Genomic DNA, 13088 nt, shown 5'->3' with positions numbered 1-13088 from the left:
ATATTAAAAAAAAAAACCTTCCCAACCTCTGTAAATTATAAACAGATTCCACACAGCAACGAAACATGCTGCAATGCACAACACCTCTGAAGTCACGTCAGAGCACAGAGATTTGCGCAAAATTATTTTACCAACGCGAAACAAGCTGCCGTTGTGGGAAAATAAATCGGAAATGTACTGTCTGCGTGGTGATGCAAAATAAAAAAAAAGTGGGACAGGAGACAGTGCAAGAAAGACAGACGGCAAGTAAATTTTGGCTTTGCCTGCGATCCCTTTTATCCGAAAACCCAGCTTCTCCCCTGGCACTGCTGAAGCTGAGATCTGACTGCAAACATCACTTTGATTTAGAGCCAATTACCCCGCAACACACTTTGTGGGGAAACAACAAAGTGAATATTTGAAAATGTGATGAAACGTGCCTCTGAAAGATGGGATGGGGTATAGAGAGTCGAGAAAAAAAGCAAAGCAGGAAAAAAGCGACGGGAAAAAAGCAAAAAAGTACAAAATAAAATAAAAAAAAGGAAAATGACTTAAAATGAATGTCAGCTATCAACAGGGTTCCAAAGACCATCAAAACCTCAGGGGTGTGACAAAGGCTAATTAGAGCTCTTCACGATGGTTTTTTTTTTAATTATATATTTATCCGTTTTAAAACGCACGCGTGCACGTATATTTCTTATTTTAGATGCACATCTCGGACAGAAGCAAGCAGAGCGGGTCATGGGCACTGACAGTGCGAGCACGACCGGCGGTGATCTCCGAGCAGCGCTATCCCACCGCGGTACGATCCGCCATCTGTCAAAAAGGCAGCGGAAAAACGCTCCTTCATCGCCCCTCTCGGCAGCAGCCACTTGGAGGCGGTCACGTGACGAGCCTGCTGGCGGCCATGTTGGCTTCCAGTGTTACGATCCCCACACCAATGGACAATTAAATAAATAAAGCACTGGAATTGGGGCATGCGGGGGGAAAAAACACAAACAAAAACAATCGCGATACTCGTAACTCTTTGCCTAAATTAATGATTTAAATTTCTTTAAGTGAACGCCGTGGAAATTTTACGCAGCGCGACAAAATGTGCACATGCAGGGGAAGGGAAAAAATATGGCGCAGACTTAGTCCACTGCAACAGCGCGCAATTAGCTCACAAAAACAGCGCCGCCGCGTATTTAGGTAACATTTTAAAGCAAGCACCCCGATTCGAATCCGACACTCAAAATGAAATGTAAAAATGTGCCCACCTGCCAGGACAGCGAAATGTGCACAGAGTCCAGCAGCCTGCAGCCATTGTTCGCGTCCTCCTAACCTTGGCCACCGCCAACGAGCCAAAAACCCGCCGCTTTCTTACCACCATTCGTGTCGCCCGATCTTTTCCACTACAAATAATTAGGCTACTGTTGCGCGGGATTATCGATATTCCTTGCCTGTATATGCTCTCGGCAGGAGGCCGCACTCTGCTCGGCATGTCGCTCGCGTGCGCCGTTTCTGCACCTACGAGCGGCTCCATAGCCCCGCCCGCTGAACGCCGCATCAGAGGCTCGGCGCGAGGGCTCCCGTAGCACCAGGAGGCTTCGTCGCAAGCCGGGCCTCACAAGAAAGGGGCCTTTTGTTAAAAATCCCTGCAGTTTATGGTTCCACGTAATCAGATTTATCCATCTATGAAAAAATAAGCGTCATCTTGGCTTTTTGTCGGGGGGAGCCGTCCTGCTGGTGCCCAGAAACATCTAAAGCCCTCGTGCAGGCAGGAGGTGCTAAAGAGCGTCCGTGCACCCTTCCTTCCTTCCTCGTGCGGCCCATGCTGCCCCTTCATTTAGCGTTTCTGGGGAACCGCCGTCCAGAAAAACATAACAGCACGGCAGGGTATTCTCAGCAGAAATCCAAAGCCGCTTTTTTGTCTGCGCTGTTCGGCAGGGCCATTGCGTCAGGTTACATTCGCGCAAGCATCTGAAACCCTACAGCGCATGAAAATAGAATTTGGATCTTCGCGCGTATCAAGCTGCGTACCGCTTCGAGTTTTCGCATCCCGCTGCGTTCAGAAACAGTATTTCTCAGCGCACTCGCCGGAGTTTGCAAAGCCCTGCTGCGCTACAAAGCGAAATAACGCTCATTTCGGCTCACAGCCTCCATCGATGGAAGCTCCCCTTCGCGATTGCCAGTCCTGCCGGAATAAAATCCACAATTTTCTGACGCGGTCGCTTCCTTTTTCCGAAATCCTGCTGCGCAGAAAAATGGCGCCCAGCGACGCAGTTGCTCAGATTTCGAAATCCTACTGCGCTTTATAAATGTTAAGTAAAAATCTTTTACTATTTTAACTGCGCACCTCAGATGCCCTAAATTGGCACGCTGTGCATTTCCAACGAGGTTTTTACAATATACTTTTCAAGAACGGCGAAAAAAATACGATCACAAACTAATATTGAACGCGGCTCGCGGAAACGCAACCTACGCCGGCAGGAAGCAGGTTTGGACTAAGGACAAATGCGTCAATTAAAGATGGACGGAACGCAAGTTGAACCCCTTAAAATATAATTTATGCACTGAAATGCAGGTGACGAACGTTTCAACTATTCTCACATTACGCATGCTGAAAAGAATGCTTTGCAAGTGAATTCAATTATAAATGTATTTAATGTTCGTTGTTGTGATGAATTACTTTTTAAGTAACAAAAATTGGAAAATGGTGGCTTTTATAGAGTGTGCGCAAATATGAATGGATTGCACGTGTAAAATTACGTAACTTGTGACCAAACAATCGCTGCAGTTTTTAACGTATTAATGATTTGGATTTTAAAAGTGTTGTGGACCTGTCGATACACTTGTGAACAGCTAAGCATTCTTGTTTGCTAGCTTACTTGTGATAGAAGTGTCACATCAACTTTGGCACAACTTCAATCCACCTAGGACACCCCACCCCCACCCCAGAGCTCCACAGTCGAGGAGGTAAGCCAATGAAAGGAGACGACAGTCCACATGTCACCTTGGCTAGACACATACACACACAACAACAACACTAAAGTCAAATGCACAGAAGAGCATGTGAATTTGTTTGGGAAACATTTGAAAAGTTTTCCAAGTGTTAAGAGACGCAACTTGCTTAACCCATCAACAAAGTGTACTACGATGCACAGAGGGCACATAAAATACAGAATTTTGTAGAACACTGCCGCAGTGCTGTACAATCCAAGAATATGCAATCTTTCAGTTTCAGAGCACAAAACTCTCCCTTATTTGAATCAACAATCCAACTTAATTTAGTGAATCACTTTGTGTGCAGATATTCAGGCATTCTATGTACAATGTCAGAATAACATCAACTTTTCTGACTTGGTATAGTTTTTCTGGAGACGGCTACTTTAGATATCAACACTCAACGCACAATAGCTCAGTGTTGCCACTGGTGTTGTGGGACTGAATATTTCCCTAGGCGGATACGCATACTTCTGGATAGTGTCCTCGGGTTGGGGGCTAGGGGGGGGCGCAAGGATAAAAGCTAAGGCTGAACACTAACCGTGCTGTTCCAACATAACACCCTAAAATGTTCTCATTAATTCCCAAAGTGTGTGTTTGGAAGTCTGTTTGTGTTCACATGTTTCCTAGAACGGTATGTTTATGACTCTGAAGTACTGCCACATATTTGAAGTTATTCACAAACTTTTCCATTATGTTTTTTTCCTCTCAAATTTTTCAACTTCAGTTTAATATCCCTGCTCTCTTTAAATGGCATTTGAAATCGAAAAAGCAAAAGGCTTCGCTAATTTGTTTTCCTTAATTCGCTTTGCTGAGTTTTAGTTTCACAAAACTTCTGTCAATATTGTCTATACAGCTGCCTGTAATAGCCTGTCACAAGAAATGCCAATTTAAATTGTGGTTACTGCTTAAACTATTTTACATGACCACCAAGCTCAAAACTTTACAGTCAATGCTACACGGTGATTAACATGCTGTGCTTTTCAATACGACATTGGTGGAACGTATTATGGTATTAATTTAAGAACCTTACGTTACGTGTGAAGCTATATACATCATCAGTTAAGTGTTGAACTGTATTTAACTGCATCATTTCAATGACGTCCTTATTGTTTGAGTGGACGATTTGGTTTTATGCAAATGTATAGGCTGGAAATGATTTCGTCCCCCCCCGCCCATTTTTACTTATCCCAAAACTTGATTTGCCATCTCATCGCTTCCTCTCCTGCTTTTGGGAGAAGAGGTAAATATAACTCTGACAAAAGAGTGAATTGCGGTGAGCAAATAAACAAAAAGTGTTCAACCAAAAAAGCCGAGCGCGTGTATCATGCATGCGTGTCACAGGAGTGAGTGAGGCCCTCTTTATAAAGTTAGTTGGCGTGCAATGCATGTTTGTTCATGCCTATCCATACAACTTGCTACCCTAAGCAATGAAAACCCTAAGCCAGTGTGTTTTGACCATGTGGGTCATGACCCTTTTGGTAAAGAGGGCTTTGATGGCCCACTTTTGGTGTGTGACCTTACGAGCTGAGAAGGGCCACTCTAAGCCATTACTTATAGTCGCCCACATCACACATGTCAAAGCCATGTGACTTTAACCCCACGACCCTCTAAACTGTCCGAGAGGCTTATTTGCAAAAAAATGTTTTAACCCCCATTGAAACACCAAGTAAATCTAAATTGAAGTCAGCTGCCAGTCCTTGGGATAAGTTATTCACATGCACGTGGATATGTTTGATCACTTGCTTAAAAATACTTTAAACGTAAATCTAAATTTGATATTTTATACACTGTACACTTGTGCAATTAATGACAATGACTGTTATAGCTTGAGGACTAATGTGGTTAGGGCACTTCAATTGTAATGTAAATATCCTCATTCCTCACCTCATTCTTCACCTGAAGACGGCTGCTTGCGTTGGAGCCGAAACGTCGTGAGAATGATTTTATTTTATTATGTTTTATTTTTATTATTTTATTACTTCCCTTCTACGTGACTTTACCGAAAGAACCAAGAAGATTAATCCCTGCAGTCACGAAAGCTTTAAATCGAAAAATATTACGAGCTCAATCCTAGTTGTGGGTCAATAAAATTTGTACCAATTTGTGGGAAATCAAGAGTGTTTGTCCAATAAAGGTAGGCCCCGACTATGGGAATGTGGAATGTCCACCTATGACTCAAGGCCACAACCAGAGACGAGCAGGAATATACCTAGAAGACACTAAGACTCACGCCCATTCGGACGACAGAGGTCACGGAGGTAACAGTTGTGGTGACTTTCTAATACCAAACTATTTGTATAGCTACGAGTGTTAGAAATAGATGACTCGCTTCGAAGTGAGTAAGCGTCATCGCAACACTGTGGTACTAATTTTGTATATATTAGCACTTTAACATGTATACTTAGCTACAGAGCCAAACTATTACTTTCATATATATTATGAAGAATACTGTTTTAGGAACAAAATGCTTGAATAATGATGTGAGATGGATCATACTGTGTCATTTATGGAAACGTGGACATATCATGGCTGATGATGATGACGCCAAAAGGCGTCATCTGGTCCAACGCCAAAAGGCGTCATCTGGTCCAACCCATGTGAGACTAGGCTCTAAGGAAAGCTGTCTCGGGTGTGGACCAATCAACTTCGAGGACAGTGCATATATTATCAGAGTTATATTATTTGTTTGCATTATGGCTGCAGGTATTGTGGTCTATGCAAACATGACTCCTTGTAAAAAAAAGGTGTCAGTTTTGTTGCCAGATAGAAGGGTAAAAAACCAATTATCATTTTATGATAACTAGTATGCATTGTTACATTTTTCTAGCAGAACCAGTGGGTTCCTACCAGTAAAAGGAAAGAAGGTCTTGAGGCTGAACTGGAACAGGGGGCAGTAAGTCGACAGCAATGATTGCTTGAGGGTAGGGGGCTTCGTAATACGGGGCAGCAGAGGAGAATGGTGAACTTCCCAACGAGCAGAGAGATAGTGAAAAAAATGTTGAGAAAGCGATCATTCAAAAAAAGCTATGATTCGCAATAGCAGGGGTCTGTAAATGGCAACCGCTAAGATCTAATTTCATTCTACAATGACTTCATAAACAATGACTCTAAAATAGGTAAAAATGTCTTCCTCCTCAAATGAGTACAAGGGCCACACTCAACTCCATTTGCAGCCTGTCATGGGGTGGGAGGCACAATGTAGTACACATTCAATCAACCCTAGAGAGATGATGGGCTGACCCAACCTCTTGTTGACCTTAAATACCAGGAAACCTCTTGATCTACCTACTTAAAAACCAACAGATATCAACACCCATACGACTGACTTTGCATGAACAAAAGATTTCAGGCACGAATTGCAGGGTATATTGTGGCGAAGGAGATGTAAGTCTATTTTTGCCACTTACATGGTCTTTCCAGCACTCACCCCGGACCAAATACGGAGACCAAGCTCACCTACATTAACACCTCTCTTTGACTTTAAACTTTCGTGACTGCAGGAATTCATACTCTTTGGTTCTTTCAGTAAAGTCACGTAGATAGAAAAATAATCATAACAATAAAGTGAATAAAAAATATATATACTGTAGCCTGGTTCTTCATCGGAGTGAGTGTACTGGCAGTCTATAATGTAGACTGTAGCCTGGTTATTAAGTTTGGTGAGTGTACTGGCAGTCTATAATGTAGACTGTAGCCTGAAAAAAAAAAGCCACGACGTTTCGATCGCAACACAAGCGGTCGTCATCAGGAAAAGGGGGGTTAGCCTCTAAAGGCAAACTGTTTATAAAGGTTTGGAGTTGGGCGTAGCCCAAGTGTCCCAGCGGCAACAGCAGCGTGGGCGGGGCAGCTAATGCCAATGCAGGAGAAAATAACGGCACCAGCAGTGGGTCTAAACAAATCAAAGGGCCGCCAGGCAATCACTGCACCCCACTCCCCACACCCACACTGCTGACGGTGGAGGTTGATTGACAAGTCATGACCCAAAGTGGTTGATGACATCTTTCCAATGATTGCTGAGTTTATCACCATCCTCTCGGTTGAAATTGTGTCTGTATATATGGATGGCTTCATGAACGAATCTTTGTTGACAGGCAGTAGGCTTGCAAAGTAGCATCGTCTTAGAGAAATCAATTTCGTGTGAGCCAGCCACATTAAAATGATGATCAGCCACGGCAGAAGTATTGGCCCTACAGTGTTTCAAATCTGCCTTATGCTCACGAATACGGTCCGAGACATGTCGCTGAGTTTCCCCAATGTAACTGCTGCCGCAGATACAGCTTAGTTTGTAGATGCCAGGATATTGCATGTCAGGAATCTTGTCCTTCACAGATGGAATCAGATCACAAATGTTATGTACTGTGTTAAATCGGACCTGGATCTTGTGTTTGTTCACGATTTTAGAAATCTTTTTGGTGACCCCTGCTATGTATGGCAAGGTAATGGTTTTGATTGGATCCTCAGATGGCTCCTTCCTCACGGCTGGGGTGATGGCTTTGCGGATTGTGTAGTCAGAATATCCATTCGCCTTGAGAGCTTGGTGTACGTGTTTGAGTTCATTGGTTAGGTGTTGATGTCCGGAGATACATTGAGCTCTATGGTGTAGCGTTTGATGAGGAAATTCTTCTGGGATGGATGGTGGTGGGAATCAGGTTTTAGGTAGGCGTCAGTATGGGTTACTTTCCTGTAGACAGAATGGCCCATTGAGCGATCTGGTCATCCTTTTCTACCTCCATGGTGAAGTTGATGGGATGGTGTATGGAATTGATGTGGTTGAGGAATTGGTTCAGAGCTAGTCGGCCATGTGGCCAGATGACAAACGTGTCATCCACGTGCCTCTTCCACAAGGACGGGCGTAGATGGATGCCTGGATGGCATCCGTCTCAAATTTTTCCATGAAAATATTGGTGACAACCGGAGACAAGGGATAACCCATTGGGGTGCCTTCAGTTTGTTTGTAGAATGTTCCATTCTCAACGACTGAGAGCGGCTCCCTGTTGGCCACTCTCTCGACCCTGCCCCGCTCAATGCAGTGTACGCCGAGTATGAACCGGGAGCCGAAAATTTTGGAACAAAAACAAATAAAAAATCTCTTGCTGCGTTGTGGTCCGGGGACCTATATAGGAAACTTATTTTTTGAGTGAGGTAGTTAACATCTCCACACCGTGGCACCCTCCGGTAAATATATTAACTTATTTTTTCCCCAGGTTCTTCCGGGAAGCAACACACGCCCTCCCCCTTCCCTATAGAGGCCTCCACACACATATACGACTTTCCAGAAGGTGTTGGATGTAGTCTGATGCAATTCTGCTACCTAAAACATGTAACATGTATTAAATGAACGTTTCTTTGCTGTTTTCAGAAGTACATGTCTTTGAAGTGGTGTTAGAGTTATGCATTTAAATATTTAAAACATTTGAACACTCATGGCCTGACGTTAAGTTGATGCTACTGTTGTTTGTGCCATATTCTGAACCCTCTCACATACAGTATACAATTCTTAGAATCTCATTCTCAAAAGCTTTTCATCATTCTTCAAAAAATATAAGTCAGTTGAGTGCTTTAACTTGCTGAGAAAACCAACGTTAAGGCTTCCACATTTGCATGGTTCAATGCAATCTATCGGACAAATTACTGTTATATAAATGTAACTTATATCTTAGAACTGGTCCCGCCTGCATGTCCACTCTTCACCAACTTGACCAGGGTGGTGAAGTATGGTCAAAAACCCCCCATTACTGACACGGCATAGGGAGGCCCTCATCCAGCAGTGCAGTGACAAAGGGAATTATACTTTTATTACGTCATTGCTTTTTAGTGCATAACGCACATAAATGTATGCAGTAACCCCTCCAACAGCAAATTACCCTTTCTTCCATTGACGGTTGCCGGTAAAATTGTGACATTGACGCAGCCTCATTGGGCTCCTTGGGCTGGCGTCACTGTGCAGGCTAGCAGGGTGGGGCTGGCAAACAATGGGACGAGGTGACCCACACCTGCCACCCTTCGCCTGCTCGGCGCTGACAAACAGCAGTCAGCTGCTCACCGTGAGTTGGCTTGGGAGGGAAGCTCCCACCCCCCCCCCCAAAGCTGGTGTAGAAGACAAGTGACACTGTCAGAACATGCAACTAAAGTCACAAGGCTGGGGAAATGCAATCTGCTACGGTACAAATGTCAGCACTTATGCCAACTTATGAATCAAACTAATTCCGAAAAATTAGGGTTGAGAGCTGAACTAATGTTGCTCTTTCCATGAACACGGTAGTCAGAGAGTGCAATTCACATCATGATTGAGAGCCAATTATCCCTGGAGAAGCACTGAAATCTGGAGACGCTGAAGAACTAAATACATGCGTAATATGTACATAGTGCTCTCTGCTGAACTGACATGGCCCTCTGGAAACACGTGAATCAAAGCGGGAGTTTTCAAGTGACACAAGAGGTAGTTGCAGCCATGCAAATATATCAATAGAGCTGAATTTGAACTTCATGACCTCATATTGTTGCCTTTAAAAAAAACTCTGGTAAAATATTGTGATCCTGAAATGCAGTGTAAAATATTTTTGTAGGTAGAGGAGCATAAGTTCTCACTTATCTCTCACATTCTGCCCAACATGGAATCACAATAATTAACTAATACTCAACCTACATATTGAAAATGTGTTTTAATTTTAATACTCCAGTATTCAGTGAAACCCAAGCTTGTAGAAATGACTTACAATGAACCGATCCATGACACCAACTCATAAATGGCATGTCCAGGGTACTAAATAAACAATGGCAGCTCAACCCCATGGGAAGTGAGAGTTGCACATCGAAAACTCCTATTCATTAATGACCATGTCGTCCATTGAATTAACCTGCATTAACAAAAGGGCATGGAGCGAGTGGTGTTGCAGTGATTAGCGCCCGACGCTATGAACCTAGTGGACCTCAGCGTGGTATATGCAGACATGTGTGGTATACGTGTGGAGAGCAGTGGCACCGTTATTAGAACATTGTACCACAAACTCAGTCACTGTGTGATGTTCTAAAACAGTTAAGTGCAATGCAGTGCCATCAAAATTATGCAAATATGAACAAGGCAGATCCTTCAATGGATCTCCATGAGTGAGTGAATGACCACGTCATGTTGGAGAGTCATGAAATACCTCGCGTGGTATACAGGAGGTCGTGGGTTCGATCCTGACCCTGACGCCCATATATTTGGAGTTTGCATGTTCTCTCTCCCCGTGGTCATGTGGATTTTTTTTCCGGGTCCTCCGGTTTTTCTCTCCACATTTAGATAACATGCGTTTACAGTATGAGGCTGCAATAACTTTCCACGTGATAAGTCACTTCGTTGAGCTATCATTTGTGGCCAGGTGCCTTCTGAAAAATGGCTGTATTGCTCAGTGGGCCTTATCTGGGAATATAAAAAGTAGTTAAAATAGTTTTAAATGAATGGTGTGATTCTGCAATTACCTTCGCCTCTCGTTTCCTCCTCTCCTGGAAGTGAGTCTCCTGCTCCATGGCGGTGGCTCGCAACCGAGCCTCCAGGCTTTCCATCTCCTCCTGGTGCAGTTTCAAGAGCCGCTCTTTGTCCGCCCCGTGATGTTGCAGGGCCAGCGTCTTGTCCTGCTCCTGCTGTAGGCGTAGCTCCACGATCTGGACACCCAGGGATGACGGCGTTTGCATGATACTATTTCACGCAGCAAAACATGAATGCCCTCTAGTCCGATGAGCAAGGATGGCCCTACTCATCTTGTCACATTATTGTCGTTGTACGTTGATCAGTCTGGAGGTGATCTGCCCGAGCCAACTTGCACTGCAGGGAATGCGTTGTTTAACGATGAATTGTGTTTGTGTAATGTTTGAAAATTTTCACGTGACAGTTGTTTTTGCGCCGATTTATATTTGCTTCATTGTTTTGCTTTTGTAGTTTTGATAACCTGGGTAACTCTTGCAAATGAGACAATCCTGGTCTCCTGAGTTCTCTCCAAGTTAAATAAATACACTTGAACTTGACCCGACCCTGGAGAGGGCTGGGACAGATGAACATCGTGGACAACCAATAGTACAGATAGTCCCCGAGTTACGATGGTCCGACTTACGATATTTCGATCTTACGATGGCGATAGCGATACGATACGACGGACAGAATGTTGGTGAGTACAGTACAATATGATACGTTACGATACGTCCAATGCATGTATGATACGTAGCTTTAGCGATTTCATTTTAGGGTTACCACGATAAGATACGTTCAATGCATGTTAACAGTTTTTATAGCAGATAGGATTGTTTCCTGAAAAAAACTTTCTATTAAATTGCAGTTCATATAGGTAGGCTAAAAATTGACCTTGTTTTTTTTACTTTACATTTTACTGTGCAATACAGTATTGTAATTCATAAATACATACAGTATATAGTTTATACAGTACGGTACTGTAAATTGTTCTGTGGGTAGGCTAGGCCATCTTCGACTTACGATATTTTCGACTTACGATGGGTTCGTCGTAACGCATCTCTATCGTAAGAAGAGGACTGCCTGTATAGGCTAAGGGATTAGGTGGTGGGTAGCAGAAGGCAATGTAGTGGCCATTCATTGCTGTACCGTATTTCCAGGCTCCCACACCGATGCTCCCCAACATTACTAACCCACACTTACCAGCGTGGTGGAGACATGTGGTCAAATAGGCCCCCGCGACCTGCACGGCGTGGAGAGGCCCTCACTGATCCAGCACGTGTGTTCATATTTAGATTCAGTCTCAAGTAAAGACTTGTGTTGTGTATATATCTTGAATTTCCTTTGCACAATACGTAGCCAACTATGCTAATCGGAGGTGTTAGCGACGAGCTTTTAACTGAAACAGCTTTAATATATGCGATTGGAGCTGAAATTACAGAGGCTGCTGACACCAGACTTCCCCTCCAAGGGATCCTCTGCAATACTTGACACACAATGGAGTACTTTCTTACCGTGTTGATGTGGTATAAATACACATAACAGAGGTATTACTAAACATAGCATAACCCCTGCCGTAGAAATGTGCAATTCCACCAGACACTCAAAACTACCGATGGAGATAAGCACCACCTCACACTTATTTCGACACAGCAAACTTTTGCCTCTTAAAACGTTTGACTGTATTACATCCAACATTGAGATGTTTCACAGCTCTGATTAATGCGGATGGCTACGTGCTGTGCGAAAGACGTTCAACAAACGTAACAAAGCAATTCAGAAACAAGACGGTGCCGATCATGGGACTCGCTGGATAACTCTGCCGCCTCTCTCTCCAGCCTCAACCAGCCGCCAACGGCGGTTAATGCAACAATGGGCGAGCACGGTGACGAGAGCGGTAGCCCCGTGGGAACCGCCAGCACTCTGCCCTCACTACCCTGGGGTGCTGGGTACCTGCTGCTCGTAACGCTGCCGCAACTGCTCCTGCTGTCTCGTGAACTCCTTCGCCTGCTTCTCCCGCAGTGACTTGGAGCGGGACAAGTCGCTCTCCACCTTCGTCATCTGCGTGGGTGATGGCATGAGCAGATAGGCAGGGCCAGTGTCACGAGTGCTGTCCCCTCACTCGCACGTCGGATGCTTTTGAGCACTCTCTCCAGTGCCCTCGCCCGAATGGCAGGGTACTCGATAAATAAGTGGCCAAACATCCCTAAAGTAGGACCATCCTAAGTAACAAAAATCTTTAAAATTCAATGGAAATTTCCTGAAAAAAATAAATAAATCTGTTAATTATAAGATATTTCAATTTACTGTTGTAAGAAGGCCTCTCGATGCCGTATCGGTCATTGGGGTTGTTTTACCAGACTCCACCATGCTCGTCAGTGTAAGTTGGTCAATGGCAGTGGCCAGGACCAGCTCGGGTAACTCTCACTACCAATGTGAGCCGTGCGCAGGAATCAAATTCAGACTCCCAGGATCATCGAGTGGTGCACTCAGCACTGCGCGAACTCGCTCCACCACCCCACGGAACAAATCTAATTATCGGTATTTCCATCATATTTACAAAATATATTTAAACGGCTATTATGGATGAAACAGCTATGTTTGTGGAAAAAATGTACACACACACACACGTAATATACGGCATGCGTAAAGTTTAACTTGTCCTTCCCCTGCACCT

The 13088-nt window shown here is 44.0% G+C and overlaps 1 protein-coding gene across 1 annotated transcript in view; it reads right to left on the bottom strand.

The window, feature by feature from the left end:
* The window catches only part of LOC144944588 (centrosomal protein of 112 kDa-like), a 219240-nt gene that overhangs the window by 141882 nt on the left and 64270 nt on the right, over positions 1-13088 (bottom strand). The window contains exons 18-19 of the mRNA XM_078872873.1: positions 12365-12472; positions 10429-10611 (exon numbers count right to left, since the gene is read on the bottom strand). Of these exons, the coding sequence (XP_078728999.1) occupies positions 10429-10611; positions 12365-12472 (291 nt within the window). The remainder of the gene's footprint in view (positions 1-10428; positions 10612-12364; positions 12473-13088) is intronic.

This window comes from Lampetra fluviatilis, chromosome 35 (assembly GCF_964198595.1).
Source record: "Lampetra fluviatilis chromosome 35, kcLamFluv1.1, whole genome shotgun sequence".
In the NCBI taxonomy this organism is placed as follows: Eukaryota; Metazoa; Chordata; class Hyperoartia; order Petromyzontiformes; family Petromyzontidae; genus Lampetra; species Lampetra fluviatilis.
Note: the sequence above shows the minus strand (reverse complement) of the source record. Positions and strands in the feature narration are given on the sequence as shown.